Below are 16,305 nucleotides of genomic sequence, written 5' to 3'. Positions count from 1 at the left end.
CTCTACTTTCAAGATTAGGCTTAAAACTTTCCTTTTTGCTAAAGCATATAGTTAGGGCTGGACCAGGTGACCCTGAACCCTCCCTTAGTTATGCTGCAATAGACATAGGCTGCCGGGGGATTCCCATGATGCATTGAGTTTTTCCTTTCCAGTCACCTTTCTCGCTCACTATGTATTAACAGACCTCTCTGCATTGAATCAAATCTGTTATTAATCTCTGTCTCTCTTCCACAGCATGTCTTTTATCCTGTCTTCCTTCTCTCACCCCAACCGGTCGCAGCAGATGGCCGCCCCTCCCTGAGCCTGGTTCTGCTGGAGGTTTCTTCCTGTTAAAAGGGAGTTTTTCCTTCCCACTGTTGCCAAAGTGCTTGCTCATAGGGGGTCATATGATTGTTGGGTTTTTCTCTGTATCTATGAAGCGCCTTGAGGCGACTTATGTTGTGATTTGGCGCTATATAAATAAAATTGAATTGAATTGAATTGAATTGATGAAATCAGAGGATTGAGTTTTGGGTCTAACAGCGGACATTTATGGTTACAGTTATGTCCAATATTTATTGGAAAAAGACACAGTTTTTCAAATTCTGCCTGTGCACACCACAACAGTAAATTTACATCACACTATCAATACAATCAATATGTAATGTAATTGCAGACTTTTTGCTTTTAAATTAGAGACAAAAATATTGTATTAGCTACTTTGGAATAACAGATACTTTTATGCACAGTCCCATTGTCAAGGTCTCAAAGGGGATTAGACAAAATTACAAAATATCAAGACTGTTTCAGCACTTGGATGGAGATCATCTGAAGTCATCATTTGAACTATTAGTGGTTTGCCACTAGCTGCAAACCCTTTATATTTATGTTTGTGAAGCCATCTCTTTATTGCAGACTTTGATAATGATTACCTCCTTGAAAATGTTCTTAACTTTGTTAGATGTTGTGAAGTTGTTGGGGGTTTTTTTAACCAATGAAATGCAATTCTGTTATTGCTTCTGGTATTTCAGGCCTTTTTGTGTTGTTGGCCAGTGCATTCCTTTTTTTTAAAGACTATATCAGATTGTTGATTTGGTCAATCCTAAAGCTTTTCAAGTATCTCCAATAGTTTTTTCTTGTTTTTCAGCCTGATGATGGACTGTTTCACTTATATTGACACCCCGTTGGAACTTGAATTGTGAATTCCAGTGTAAAGCTACTCGATGCACGTTTAACACTTGGAATCAGCTAAACAAACCATTGTCCAATTAATTTGAAGTCTCTGGAAATGGGTGACTGTGTATGAAAATGTGTGTAATTCCTAAACAGTTATTTCAAATCTTTATGAAACCCCTTTGAACTAAAGCTGAAACTCTGCACTTCAATCACGTCTTGATTGTTTGAGGCAAAACTGCAAAAATGTATCTTGTTCAGTGAATTATGGACCTGACTGTATGTTGATCATTGTTTACGGTCAAAATGATTGCCATTTTCATGTGAGAAACTTGTCATGCAGTGTAGTGCATGTGATAATAAAACATATGAGGTTAAAAAAAATAACTAAACATGAAATATGCTTCAACTCTTAATAGCAAGATACCATTTTAAATTGTTCCTTTTATTCATTAGCAGCGCCTTTTAATTACAGTACTTTGACAGTCATCAATACAGTGAACACCTTTGGTTAGTAACCTTTATATATTTACTTTTCAGATTACTTCTCTATAACATTATATATATATAGATATATTTGTATATGATACAAAAATAAATAACTTAATTTTTAATTGAAATATTCTGCTCAAAACTTTACACATTTGGTTCAACTTAACATTCTTTAAGCTAACTATAAAGTATCCTTATAAAATCTTGGACGGCTACATTGGATTTATTATGTACACAAGCACAGTGTGAGTCCCAGTATAAGGAGTACAGAACAGTATGAAGAGGATTTTATAAATGGATACTTTGTTTTTTGAGCAGATGTATTGGCACATGGTACTGGTACAACAGACACAAGAATTTATGAAGACAACACAAGGAGAAGATTGCTGTTTTCTGGTCTTCCGAAAATCATTAGATAGCAGCATGCAATTTGCAGGTTGACACTGTGAGACAATCAGCCGTTTGGCATAACTCACAGCCTGCTTTTGCTTTGTCAAACTGACTGACGGCAAAGATGATGCAGAGATGTGATAATACGAATGAACCTCCAGTGTTTGCATCTCTCGTTTCCCTTTTTTTCAATATTTCCCACTAACCTTACTCTAAGACCTGTTGGTCAGCAATAAATAAACTTCTTTCTTTGGCTGATTCATGTCAGGTTTACCCATTCGTCTGGCACAAACTCTCAGCTACATGTATCCTGTAGTAGCCACATTTCAATTCCTGGAAAAAGCATCTTCTACAACAATAAATATCTACATGACATTTTGTATCACAGTTTGTACAGTGTATATTTTAAAATTGACTTACTAATACATTATTGCAGCACAGAAAAACACATTTAATATCACATCACCACTATTACCACAGGCACTGACAGTTTTCTATGATTTACTAATTTTGCTCAGCGGCTGTGCCTCTCCGTGTGGTAGCGTCTGAGTTTGGGCCTCCACGCTACTCTGGTCTGTTGTCTTCACCAGAACCTGTGGGACTGTTTGCTTGTTTTTAGTCAAATCAGATGGTCTCTGGGGGGATTTTTCCTCCCACTTTGTTTCGGTCTGTGTGTGTGCCTTCTGTGTCTGGCCCTTTCTTTCCTCTGTGGCAGCGCAGTCAGCGTTGCATTTATTGCACAGATCCCTTACGTCCCGAAGTCCCTGCACCAAGCACTTTACAAATTCTGCTGAACATGTCTGTTCGCTCTCATGGAAACTGGACACGGAGAAGATAATATGGTCTGACTGAGGGTTGTAGCACGCGCCGTATCCGTTTGGAACCACGGGTCCATAGCAGCAGAACATTTCAACAGTAGTGGGAACCTGAGGGAAGAATAAATGCTTCAGTCCTAAACTACTAGAAGCTTTACTGGTGTGATGAAATACTGCTCTAGGAAAGGTTTAGGTAGGTAGTGAGACTGATTTGTGTTATTATGTTTTTCCTCATTCATTACAAGGAAACCCTAAACTGTAGTTTTCGTTCAAACAACCAGTTACCATTTTTGTGTTACAATATAGAAATTTTATAAAGAATAAACAAGAAGGGCATAACCATTATAGTAACTGCAGTGTTACGATGTATTAATACAGATCAAAGGTCAGGGTAGATGGCTGTCCCACTTTCTTTTAGTTTCTTCCTGTTGAAAGGGAGTTTTTCCTTCCCACTGTCACCAAGTGCATGCTCACAGAGGATCATGTCATGGTATATATATATTTTTTTATATTACAGTATGAAGTGCCTTGAGGTGGCTGTTGTTGTGAATTGGCACCGTATAAATATAATTGAATTGAACTGAATTTTAAAATATGAATCATTTTATTCCAAAATTACATGCACATACCTGACTTGTAGAGAGAATGAACTGATTACTGATAAGATAAGCTTCGTCTTTGAACATTTCGAGCTTCCCCATCTTCATTTCATGTGCAATTTCACGCAGCCCTAGTAGGTGATTGTCTATTGCCATCCCTGTAATAGCCTGAAAAATAGAAAGTATGTTACTGCATTTATTTAATGTGAGTCTCTGTCATAGAAATCTGGAAGAAGAGAATAGTTACCAGACGTGTATAACTGGTCTGTGCAGTTATTGCTCCTTTCAACAGTTCCATCATTTCTGTGTCCTGGAGAAGTAAACAACTGACAGTCAGTGCTTAGTCTTTAAGGTCATTAATTTACAGTAAGTAGATTTTCATGCTTGAATACATCAAGACAAAATCCAATAGAAAACAGAATAGCATTACTGAACACCCCCCCCCCCCCGCCCAAAAAAAACAACAAAAAACCTCAAACTGATTAAGCCACTCAAAATTAATTTAAACCTGTAGCAGCTTTTATTTGAGTCACAGTATGACTTTAGTTTCTGCATAAAAACAACCTACACTTGTGCTGTTTTTCCTTTCAGTCATTGCTTTGACAAAGGCAAAGGCTTCAGGTGTTGCTGAGCGAATGTTGTCTACTCTGCCTTGCTGAAAACGACGTAGAGAAGCACTCTCATAGGTGGACACCGGTCTGCCATGACACCTGCAGTCATGTACAGGGAGAACAAAATGTAGGTAAGTTTAATCAGTTCTGTAAGATGACTATTTTTTTTTTTTTTTTTTACCTGTAGAAGCCTAACTGAAGAGCAAGCTGGATGTAGGCATCTGGACTCATCTTCTGCTTCTTGATAAACCCTTTCCCGTAATCATGGAACTTGTGGACATTTATATCCAGATTCTTTACCATTCTGACAAAATAAGAATACATTTTATTGAAATCATGTGCTTCTCATATTAATTAATCTCTTCAAATGACAAGGAACTAAAGAAAACCACACCTCTGGAGTTTATCAGCAGCAGATGTGATGAGCTTGTGAATTTCAGGAGTGCATTTCCAGCGGAGTCTGCGTGGCGCGGGCAGCTCGCTCACACTTGCAGCTCTGACCAGCTTTGATGGACTCCCAATCCTTATGAGTAGAAATAAATGGAGCAATTATTTATAATAGTCTTATTTTAAAACATGTAACTCATATATACTGCACACTTCCAAAATCAGATGTGTGTCATTTCTCACATGCATTTGAGGAGATACTCTGTGCACTGCACAAGGACAATTCCTTCAAATGCAGAGTGTTCACACACGACTCCACAGCAGCCATCAGCTCCTACAATAAACTGTTACAGAAAGGTTGTTTTCAGGGGTTGTTTTCTTGAGTTGGACTGAAATGTTTAATAATATAAATTTTTGATTGCTGCACCTCTGCACTGTTTGCTCCAAATACATGTTCTTACATCCATACATTACCCCCTAAAGTGAAAAAATCCTGAGTAAACTAAATTATTTTGCCATTTTGTGAGATGACGGCTTTAAATCCAGTGGAACGTCCACTTTTAGTTTGCATTTCCTTAATTGGCCATGGAACTGGTTAGTTATATCCTTTAATGCGTTGAGAAATCAACATGAATTTGTTCATTTAATTTTCCTCATTAAGAAGGCAAAAAAACTTCCTCATTAAGATTTGACAGTGTTTCTATTAGATAATGGCAGATGGCTTTGATCATGAGTTGAGGCCGTGGTTTGGGGCCTCAGTGGGGACTGGTGGTGGTTGCTGGGCTGACAGAGAACTGAAAGGGGCGTGCGTAGAGGTGTGGTCCTGCTCCTGAAATTCAAATAAATTATCTCCAAAAATATTGTTCACTTTGGACATCAGGGCCCTATTTCAGGAAGCCGGTTTAGAAAACTCTTGAGTGAAAAATGATACTCAGGGTTGAGTAACCCCGAACTGTCCAACTCGGAATATTCGGTTTCAGAAAGGCTGATAACAATTAGTTCAGTCAACGCGGAGTTGCTTTAACCCCAAGTTAAACGCGCGCACGAGGATACATAAAGCCCTGATTAGTGGAGCACAGATTAAGCGAGTCACCATGGAGACGGAGGGAAAGAAGGCGCGGTCAATGTATCTTACAGCGCTTGAGGCCGAAATTCTGATGGCAGCATATGCCGATAACATGCAAATTTTGTGGAAAAAAAGTAACACAGCCTCAGCTGCAAAAGAAAGGGAGCATGCATGGCAAAACATAGCCGACAGAGTCAATGCGTGAGTGTTAATTTAAACATTGATCTAGAGATTTCCACCCATTTAACACGTTATTTTATTATATTTCATTTTTTATTTTATACATTTGATTTTGTGATGTGATGTGAGCGCAGGTGCAACCCAACAGGCCCCAAACGTTCCTGGCAGCAAGTAAAAATGAAATATAAAAATATAGTCCAAACAGGTAAGGTGTAATTGTATTATGAGCCATAGTGCTTGGTCTGTTTGTCCGATGTAAATCAATTGCAGTTAGAGGCTACATTAATTTTCTTTCTGTAAGCACTTATTGAAATTATCTGAGCACATTACAAGTACATATTTGCTTACTCTGTATGCTCATATGCGACCCGTTATAGCCAACAGAAAAAAAGCGGAGGCCCGAAAAACAGGTGGGGGTCCTCCACCACCACCACTCACAGAGGCTGAGCAGTTGGCTCCCACATTTGTGATAATGTTGGCAGCATCACATATGATCTTCACAGTGCAGAGAACACAATTAGCATCCATTACTATAATGAAATAATTTGTTAGTTTGAAATGCTACAGGGAACTATGTACCTGTACATTAATGCTATGGAAAGACTTCCTGTTCACATAGTCTCCTTCATTTACTGAAGGAGCAATGATTGGAATGTGAGTGCCATCTATACAGCCAATCATGCCTGGGAACCGTGAGAATAAATGTAAAATTTAAGTAGTAGTTCAAGTATCACCACATCATGAATTAAGTTTCATTCATCCTGATACCTGCAATTTTGTGGCATCCCTCTTTGATAAATCTTGTGGGTCTATGACCGGGGAACACCACAAACGAGTACACGAGACGTTTCAGTGCAACTGTAACATTCCTGACTGCCCGACAGACGGTAGCCTTGGAAACGTGCTCAGCGTCACCAATATTATACAGAAAGCTCCCGTTTGCAAAAAACCGAAGTGCAATACAAATAATATGTACAGAACTGAGAGAATGTCCGCGATGTGTCACATGAGCAATATTAGGCCTGAGGATGTTATTCAAATAAATTATAGATTGTGCTGAAAAACGGTAACGTCCACACAGAAAATCATCAGGAAATGATAAAATGTCCAAACGCGCTCTAATCACTCTCTCCCGGCGGAGAGCTCTGCGGAGAATTTGGGCTTCAACATCTACTGGCTCTTCAAGGAAGGAGCACGCCATGTCTGACACTTCCTACAGTCAGGTTTCCGACAAAGAGGCGGAGAAAGTCAGGGTTAGTTGAAGTAAACCTGCTAGGGGGCAGGTTAGCTTCACGGAGTGTGTCGTCATAGTGACTCACTCAGAATTAATCTAAACTCGCTTTGTGAAACCGAAAACCCAGAGTTTTCGTTAACTCAGGGTATACTTACTCAGAGTTTGCACTAAACCGGCTTCCTGAAATAGGGCCCAGATATCTTATCGTATCTTATCTTTCAGTATCATTACATGGGTTTTGTTATTTTAGACAGTTCCCACGTTTTCTTCAGAGTTTTCTTTCCCTTAATAACAAATATCACTCAGAATTTTGGTCTCCACACAGAATGTACAAAAAGTTAATAAAACAAACATTAATTTAACCTTTTTTGTTGATAAATGTGTTCACTTACCTGCATTGGCTTATCATACCAGCGGTTGCCTCCATTCTTTGTCAATCCACCTCCATGCAGCATCAACATGGCTCGTTTGGTGTCACTAAGTTCAGGTCCACTTGCGTCGTCCAGACAGACGAGACACAGACAACGCTCAATCATGTCCAGCGAGTCCCTGTTGGTAGACTCTACAGGAAAACAAAAGTCCATCTGAGAGGCACCTCATATAAAAGAGAGTTTTTATTGGCAGTCCACATAAAATCCCTTTTGAAATGTACCTCTCATTAGTACACTACGAGACTCAGCCCACTCTGTCCGTCCATCTGAAGTGAGAAGCCCTATAGGAGGGAGCTGCTCTTCTTCGTTGTCAGCCATCTTGACAATCTTCTCCAGCTGAGTCAGCAAATCTCTTTGATTCAGTTGCCGGAAGTTGATCATCACATCCAGCACAAAGAACTGGACAAAGGGTTCAGATTAGCCACAAAGTTTTAGGAATCTTTGGTACTGACTAACTTTCCTAATCATGTGGACATATGCATTGTTTCAGAATTTCCTGACATTGTGAAATAACATCTAAGTGATTCTTTTAGCAGCATTGAGCCCCAAACTTAGCCAGAGCCACAAAGAACAAGAAGAACAAGGAGTACCTGCACAGATGGTATGACTCCCACAGAAGCAGTTTAAAGCCACAGAAAAACTGTGCAAGTGTAACAAATAGTGGGTCACATGATATAAGGGCGATGTGGCGCAAAGAGTTGGGTGTTTGTTTTGTAACCGGAAGGTTGCCGGTTCGACAGTCTCGGTCGTTGTGTCCTTGGGCAAGACACTTCACCTACCGCCTACTGGTGATGGCCAGAGGGGTCGATGGCGTGATATGGCAGCCTCGCTTCTGTCAGTCTGCCCCAGGGCAGCTGTGGCTACAACTGTATCTTGCCTCCACCAGTGAATGAATAGTGGAATTGTAAAGCGCTTTGAGGGCCCCGAAAAGCGCTATATAAATGCAATCCATTATTATTATAAAATCGTTTTTCTTTCATTCTTTCTTTCTTTCTTTCTTTCTTTCCTAATTGCTGTTTGAATTAGCTCAACTGATAATAAAGTCTTAGTTTATTTACACTCTTTATTAAATCTAGTTGGATGTGATGATCTTAATTCAAGTAAACATCAAGTTTCCATCACAGACAGCCAATTTAGAACAACCAAACCTAACAAATCTGTTTGTGGGCTGTGGGAGGAAATCTGCACAGACATGAGGAGAACAGGCAGACTTCACACAGAAAAGCCCGACCTAGTTACATCAAAAGGAATTTCTTCTTACTACAGTAGGTTCAAACTAGTAACAGTCTTACTGTGAGGTGACAATGCTAACCACTGCACCACTGTGTCACCCCTATTGTGAAGTGATCTGTTCTGTTTTCATTAGCATTCCAACATAAAGAACAAAATTGTGTGTGGAGTGAAGCTGTGGAACAGACTAAATAAAGATATGAAGCAATGTCCGAGCATGGCACAGTTTAAAAAGCGGTTTAAGGATATGGTTTTTACAGGGTACAGGGAAGAGGTAAAGATTGGATAGGGTGTTCTTGTCCAATATTTTCATGTGTGTGTGGGTGCACGGGTATGTTGGTATGGGTGTATATATATATCTGTAGGTTGTGTATCCTTTGAGGTGTTACTGGGGTTATTGAAAATGTGTATATATATATATATATATATATATATATATATATATATATATATATATATATATATATATATATATATATATCTAAAGAATAATAATAAAAAAATACACATGACATATAATGTAATTGCAAGGAGGTATTTCTGTAGTCTATTGATTACTAGATAGTGGAAAAGGGGTGGGATTAAATAAGCTTATGCTTCTTCCTGCTCCTTTTTGAACATGAAAGTTATTTGTAGTTGTGGTTGCTCGTTTTCCTTTTGTTTTGCTTTGTTCATTTGTCTCTTTTAATTCTATGTTGTTGTACTTTTTCAACATGTTCAAAATAAAGATTCAATCTATCAATCAAATTGTAATGCATATCTATGAGAAATCTGGAATGTGCTGTGTTACATGCTAACCAATCTCTCGTTGGATGAAGACCATGTAATATGGTGGAGAACTAAGAAATGGCTCTTGCCCTGGGACTGTTTTCTCCAAGTCTGACCTGGTTTTTGCACGCCACGATGATATGTTCAGGTTCTGGCATCACGCTACTCTCCTGTGCTACGAGAGTGTCCCTCTCAGGTCCTGGCAGACGGTAGGAGGTGAAGAGACGATAATACTGCTCCATACACAGACGCGTTCCTGCCAGCTGGCCCCGGGCATAGTCCACAGGCAGGTCACGGCTACACGCAGACATACACAACATTTTCAGGCTTTTTCTCTACACAAGAACTGAAAGTGAAGAATATTCTTTTATGACAATTTGAATTAAATGTTAACTCACTCATCAAGGTGAGTCTTGTACTCCAAAGCTCCAGATATTAAGTGTGCAGCAAATCTAGAAAGAATATCTTTGCTCAGTTTTAATGCTTCACAAAACACACACATTGTACTTGGTCACTCTTTTGCCACCACACTTTTTTTTCTTGATTAATTGTGTAGCTTCATTACACCTAACAACATAAATGCTTCATGTAAATCATGTGGTTAAGGAACCGGTAACAGATCAATACCATGTTAACCAAACCACAGTTTTCCGACCTCGAGGCATTCTGAGCAATGACCCTTTCTGAAAGTGTCCAGCCAAGAGGGAAGTGTTCAAATTTGTATAATCAATGAAATCTGGTAGAAAAGCAATTCTCACAGTTCACTATTATTTGTCAGTCTTTGTGCTGGAATAACCAAAATCACCTACAACTTGTAACACGAGCAATTAGATATTTTTTTTCTTTCAGAGACTGTTTCTACACCAGTGAAGAAAGGATTCTGTCTACTAGTGGATTGCAGAGGCTTCGTCTGTCCCGTTGTATCAAATGATGAGATTTTTTTTGTGGTTCACTCGTCTCAGGTGTGCATACCTTAAAGAGTCAATAGGAGCCATGAAGTTCTGCTGTGGGAAGACCATTGCAGGACTTGAGTTGACAGGTAGAGCAAGTCTGTTGTTCAGGTACATATCATTCAGCCAGTAGTCATAAACCTATGGTGGAAAAACAAAAAGCAAAAACCAAACAGGATTGTAGGTAAAAAAAAAAAAAAAAAAAAAAAGGGACTGGACCATTAAAAGCAGATAAAACAGCATCATGCTTCACAATCTTTCTAAAAGGTTTATCGACATCAGTAATGTCTTCAAGATTTGGTTTAAAACTTTAACATTTTTAAACGTATAAGCATCCAAAACACAGTTTTGTTTCTTAAATACATATATTTCATTTATTAATTAACGTCTTTTTTATTTACCCAGTTTGCCACGTTTTCGCTCCTCTCCGTGAGTTTGCTCTGTAGTAGCTCCCCCACTCCTCCAGGGGCTCCAAACTGCATCACTATGTTTTGCGTCTTGTTGAACTGTTCTTCTGTGAGCAGGTGCTTCATGCACCTCAGGTATCTGTCCAGTGTGTCTTTCAGGTTGGGCACCGGCAGCTTTGGCAGAGCCTGGAGAACATGGCGGGATGAAAAGCTTTCACTTCTCATCACCAGTTTTCCTTTTTCCAAATTCTTGACTAAACATGACGTAAGTCTCCCCATGCAAGGATTGCGCATGCTATTAAGCAAATATTTAAGGAATCGATGAGATTCCAATTAAATTCCAATTAAATTGCCCATGAATTCCAGCGTAATCCTTTGAAAGCCACTTTTATGTCCTGAAATGTTGTTAGACCTTATTTGATTTTGCAACCTTTAATCGTAAAATGTAAATTTATCTGTTGTAGAATTGAGAAAAACATATACGGTGTGCTTATAAGGCAGATGGAAGATGTAATTACATCTCGGCCCCCTGAATCTTCGGAGGCGTCTCGGTCGAAAACTGGCATGTTGGCGGTGTAGACGGGCAATCAAGCAGGTGGAGTCACAAGAGGAACTCTCTGTCCACAAACAAAATCTACAGTCATTATTTAAAGTCGACACTTATTAATATAAATGTCAGTCACAGTGACAATCGGAAACCAACACACTCACACTCAGAAAAATAAAGGTGCCAACTGGAACCAAAAGTGGTTCTTTAGACTGATGCCATAGAAGAACCTTTTTTGGTGCCACAAAGAACCTTTCAAACAATGGTTCTTTAAAGAACCATTTCTTTCAGTGGAAAGTGGAAATGTTTTACCTTTTCCAACAGTCCCAGAATCCAGATCTTCAAAGACCAGCAAGTGCTCAAGACTGTTATCCGCTTCGCTGTCACCGGTCGTGAGAAAGTGTTTTTCCCTTAGAAAGTTCAAGGCACACCGCTCGCGCGATCTGCCTGCGCATGCACATCCCAACGACTGACCCCCTCCATCCGCTCCCGGGAGGTTGCCATAGTACAACGTGTTCTAACGTCTCTCTCTCTCCCTGTCATTCGGCTCAAAAACATTTTTAATAAATTGCTCAGTGATGAACAAGTACTCAGATCATTTACCCAAGCAGTGTGCTTTGCCAAAACTAAGTAAGTGTGTTGATAAGTGTGTTCATTAGGCTTTGGCCCCCACCCCTGCCACCAGTATATTTTTAAGCAAGTATTTCTAGCTTTATTTGAATATTCAGTTTCCTACCATCTGCTCTTAAAGGGTAATCACCAGGTAACCCGCCCTCCACCTTCGCACACACATGCACACAAACAAAACACACAGTATAATTCACACCCTCATTATAGTGAATAAATATTTATGCCATTTTACACCATCAAACTTAGATAGCTAAGGATGAAGAACCTTTTTTTCTTTAAAGAACCATTTGTAATAGCTGAAGAACCAGCTACAAAATAAAAAGGTTCTTTGACGTATGATGGCTCTTTAAAGAACCATGAAGACATCTGAAGAACAATTTAAGAACCATCAGTTTTCATCTGCAGATGAAAAATATTATGATGCACGCAGAAAGTTGATGAAAAATACAAGATCAGACTGTTTCTGTCTGCCAGAAATATACAAATGCGCACTTTCTTCAAGATTATAACATTGAGAAAATTGCCTTACAAAACTGCACATTTGATGAAAACATGTTCCCAGTACTAAGGCGAAACTAACAAGAACAACAAAAAATAGAGTGCAACTGAATTTTTTACTCACCAGCGAGGGAAAAAACACCCTCTCTTCCTGGAGCTCAAGAAGGTAGTTTTAGTTGGTCCATCTTTACTTGAATCCGTTTATAACAGAATTTCTTTAAAATGTCACTGCTTCGATCCTTCATTTTAAGCATCTTTCAATCCCCTACATGGCATGAGCACAACTCCCTGGCTGGCTCAGGAGAGATGCTAAAAGAGGGTACCTCAGCCTCCTGACAGCCAGGCTCCTCCCAGAAGTCCTGCTATTCGCCGGGAAGTTTATTTGGCACTTCACATGCTCACCCCACCTTATTTAGACGCCATCTGAGCTCCTCAGATGCTGAAACACTTTGCAGGAAAACAATTAGGACGCATTTTTTCGTGGATTTTCCCCTCCTTTGGCTTTCAAAATTTACAAACACTACACGCAGAACAGTTTAGGTGCACGACTCCTTTCACCTGACTGCACCTGACCGATTCAGATGACGCCATTTAACGTTATGAGCAGATATTTGTGTGACCAACAAGATGCTTCAATAGACCCTATTATTCATATAAACCATAAAACCCTCTGAAATTATTAATATTTTGAACCAATGACATTTCCCCAGAAATTTTCAGTTACACTTTCACTGTAAAATCAAATGCTTCTCTTTATTTGAAATTCACGGTCAAGGATCAGAGCACCACAAATATGTTGGCCTTAAAAACTTTAATTTCAGATTTTCTTTTTCAAACCAATTTGTTTCCACGGGCAAAACATGTCAGAATCTTTAAATGAGACACTTTCGTGTTTTAACAACACATTTAAATATCATTCTTCAGTTGCGATAACTTTCTAAGTATATATTATCTCCATTTATAGAGGAAAATAACATTTCAGAATAAAAATTACAATTTGTGCCCTAAATAAACCATTTCAGTAAACAATATCATTCGCATGATGATGATTTAATTATGTACATGAATATACATTTATGTACAGTCGCGGATCATCATACAGTGAGGCTATACATTCCTATGCATTCCAGAAAAAAATTAATAAAACGCAAAAGCAGATTTCACCTTTTTCCCCACCTTTCTCAAATGCCGTTTGACATACAATACAGATTACAGATAAAGACGCATTACATTTCTTCTTTTGTTCAAACACATTTGCACAATCCCTGAACACGATATGAGTCAGTTTCCGATACAATGATAAACACTCTTAATGAATATACATTTATCTCAGCAAAATCTTTCACAGGAATCTTACCTTTAAATAAAGAAACGCAAGCGAGTACCTTTCTGCTAAAGCTTTAACCTACTCGATTTGACAAAACCCAGAGAACTTGTCACCAGAAGCGGTAAATAATTGATATTGTTACACAATCATAATAGTGTTATGGAATTGATTGAATCGGACATGATACAGACAACTCTACATTGGCACTTGGATAGTTTAACACCCAGCTAAAGGTCTTTTACGCATACTCTCCCCCAGAGGATTCCTCCTCTGAATAAGAGCGCCGAGCAAAGGTCTCAATGCCATTCTCGTCGATCGTTGTACACAAACCCTTTCTCTTTTTCTCTCGTTGCTCCATCTTAATCGTATCATACAGTCCCGTTGGACCGTCTTCTAGGAGCATGTTTCGCTCGGAGAAAGAAGGCTTCATTTGTGTCACGTTCTTCAGCAGGAGCAGCGCCGGTGCGTAAAGTACGTTGGCGAGCCCCATGCCCAAGTTGAGCTGAACGAAGCCCAGGTCGTGCACTATCTGTCCGGCCACCACGGGCCCCAGGGCATACGCCACGCAGTAGGAGATGTCTGCAATCGCGTACACACTGCCATACACTGACACGTGGCGCACATCCACTAAGAAACCCAAAGTTGGTAGAAGTGCCGTGTCCACGAAGGCGATTCCAAAGCAGATGCCACACAGCGGAATCATCAGCTGTCCAAAGTTTTTACAGGCTGGCACTGTGCACGAGCTTGCGCCTATAAATACCATACCTATAGCCCCGTAAAACCACTGCAGATGGGGGTACTTGGCTGATAATTTCACAGTGAGATACACACCTAGGACATGAGGAAAGAATGCAGGGAACCATGTCATGCCGATCTCCCACTGGCTGGAATGCATGGTGTCCTCCATCCAGTTGGCTATAGTGGGCTCGAGGAAAGCGAGGGGGATGTTACAAACGATCAGAGCACCGGCCACAACAGCTATGTAAGGATCAATCATGAGTTTGTATATGGGGGTACCAACTGGCATGTTTTCTCTCTCACGATTAGAGAAGGGCTTCAGCACAGTCAGACATAATATGCCATCAATGAGACAGATGCAGGCCAGAATCACGAAGGGCACCGACTTCCCTGCGAATTCATAGAGGACCCCTCCAAACGGGGGCGCCACAAGACTCCCAAAAGAGATGAAAGCCAAGGCAATGCCCAGCGCTTTGCTCCTTTCTGTCTCCTCTGTGTACCTGTCTGCGATCAGAGCGATCCCGGATGTGTCGGCGAAAGCAGAGCCTAGGCCTTGCATGCTGCGCGCCAGGAAGAGAGTCGCGTAGTTTTCAGCAAAGGCAAAAATAACAGTGGAGAGAAACATGACATTTAGTCCGATGAAGAGCGGGATATCATACCCGACCCTGTCTATAAACGTGCCGCTTAGCGGGTTGACCAGGAGCTGCAGGATGGCCTTAGAGGCAAAAAGAACGCCTATCTGCAGATCGAAGTTCCCCTTGGTGATTTTGTGGGTGCTATTAGTGGAGTTGGTTGCAACAGCTTGGCTTTGATCCGCTGCATTCTGTAGCTCTTCAAGGTAATCGGGTATAATTGGCACAATTACCATGTACAGCATGTTGTCTAATAAAAGTGCTATGCAGACTATTACTAGAATAATCCGTTTCTGTCGTTCTGGGTCTTGCATTACATTGCCCAGTTGTTTAGTTCTTTCACCCATCTGGGACAATTTGGAGGCGGCAGACTGTGCCATATTAGCGCCCCGGCCCTCTGTGGTCACCTCCGGCTCCATGATTTTATCCTTTTCTGACTCAAGTCTTGACTTTTGAAAAAGAAATGCTGCTTCCTCAGTTTGCTTTTCACAGAATTACGCACACTTGGCACATGTGTGTATGTTCTTTTAAAAATGGTGTTTTCTTTTCCGGCACTCCAATTAACTAAGTAACTTTTCTCTGCTTTACCTCTTCTCTGTCGCTTGCGCTGTTCGTCATCGCACACGCGTTTCCACTTGTGTGACTTGCACTCGTTTTATCCCCGCCGTCCTTAGTTGCTTCATTGTCTCATATCCCGTCATTCAGGTGACGCGCTTGCCCCGGGCAGCACTCCCAGATTGGGGATTCACCCACTCCTCACAGTGCCGGCTCCATCAGTGCTCTGGCTGTTTCAGGTCCGTTTGCTGCGCCCCTCCGGCACCCAGACACTCCCAGCTGTCTCCGGTCACCTGTAACGCTGTGAGCTAAGTCATCATTTCGCATCAGGCAAGATGTTTTTTGTCGGCGGAGGAAGGAGTACACACTGCACTTTGTTGGCTCCCATAGGTATCCCCCTCCCACCTTCGCCAATGGCTGTGACGCACAGTCCTGCTGCTCTCCAGCAGATCTTTTATGCTAATTAAACATAAAATCCCGAGTGCGCACTGCTGTCCACTGAGTTGCTTGAAAGGCTCAGTTTAACCTTCTCAATGTTAAACAGTTTTTACCAGATTTTCAGCGGTTATAATTGATTCAAAGCTAAAAGTAGAATACTTTTCTAATCGGACATACAGAGGAGCACATATTCAGTTCTCTGGTTGATTCTGAATTCAGTAACGCAAG

General features: G+C 40.5%; 2 protein-coding genes across 3 annotated transcripts; both read right to left on the bottom strand.

The window, feature by feature from the left end:
- Nucleotides 1-1,567: 1,567 nt before the first annotated feature.
- On the bottom strand, nucleotides 1,568-12,695 carry chata (choline O-acetyltransferase a). Of its 2 annotated transcripts, none has more exons than XM_004551687.4 (15): nucleotides 11,572-12,695; nucleotides 11,231-11,329; nucleotides 10,707-10,898; nucleotides 10,328-10,446; nucleotides 9,754-9,807; nucleotides 9,472-9,652; nucleotides 7,579-7,756; nucleotides 7,319-7,488; nucleotides 4,690-4,790; nucleotides 4,454-4,582; nucleotides 4,241-4,363; nucleotides 4,017-4,158; nucleotides 3,696-3,758; nucleotides 3,479-3,616; nucleotides 1,568-2,960 (listed from the first exon to the last, which is right to left on the bottom strand). In XM_004551687.4, the coding sequence occupies exons 2-15, from the start codon at nucleotides 11,276-11,278 to the stop codon at nucleotides 2,529-2,531; spliced, it is 2,070 nt and encodes a 689-aa protein (XP_004551744.2). In that variant the 5' UTR covers nucleotides 11,279-11,329; nucleotides 11,572-12,695; the 3' UTR covers nucleotides 1,568-2,528. The 2 variants fall into 2 exon arrangements, with proteins under 2 accessions (XP_004551744.2, XP_004551745.2); XM_004551688.3 differs by having other exon boundaries at nucleotides 12,512-12,695.
- A 484-nt stretch (nucleotides 12,696-13,179) lies between these two features.
- Nucleotides 13,180-15,992, bottom strand: slc18a3a (solute carrier family 18 member 3a). Its single transcript, XM_004551686.3, has one exon. The coding sequence runs from the start codon at nucleotides 15,501-15,503 to the stop codon at nucleotides 13,953-13,955; it is 1,551 nt and encodes a 516-aa protein (XP_004551743.1). The 5' UTR covers nucleotides 15,504-15,992; the 3' UTR covers nucleotides 13,180-13,952.
- Between the last annotated feature and the right edge of the window lie 313 nt (nucleotides 15,993-16,305).

The sequence above is a fragment of the Maylandia zebra genome, linkage group LG13 (assembly GCF_041146795.1).
Source record: "Maylandia zebra isolate NMK-2024a linkage group LG13, Mzebra_GT3a, whole genome shotgun sequence".
Lineage (NCBI taxonomy): Eukaryota > Metazoa > Chordata > Actinopteri > Cichliformes > Cichlidae > Maylandia > Maylandia zebra.
This window is presented reverse-complemented; position numbering and strand designations above follow the sequence as displayed.

Excerpts from the sequence above, each read along its gene's own strand:
- chata (XM_004551687.4), bottom strand. The coding sequence starts at position 11,278 with ATGCCAGTTTTCGACCGAGACGCCTCCGAAGATTCAGGGGGCCGAGAT. Across the intron at positions 4,364-4,453 it reads GCTGCTGATAAACTCCAGAG|AATGGTAAAGAATCTGGATA; the intron begins GTGTGGTTTTCT and ends TTATTTTGTCAG. Across the intron at positions 3,759-4,016 it reads AAAGGAAAAACAGCACAAGT|GACACAGAAATGATGGAACT; the intron begins GTAGGTTGTTTT and ends TTACTTCTCCAG.
- slc18a3a (XM_004551686.3), bottom strand. The coding sequence starts at position 15,503 with ATGGAGCCGGAGGTGACCACAGAGGGCCGGGGCGCTAATATGGCACAG.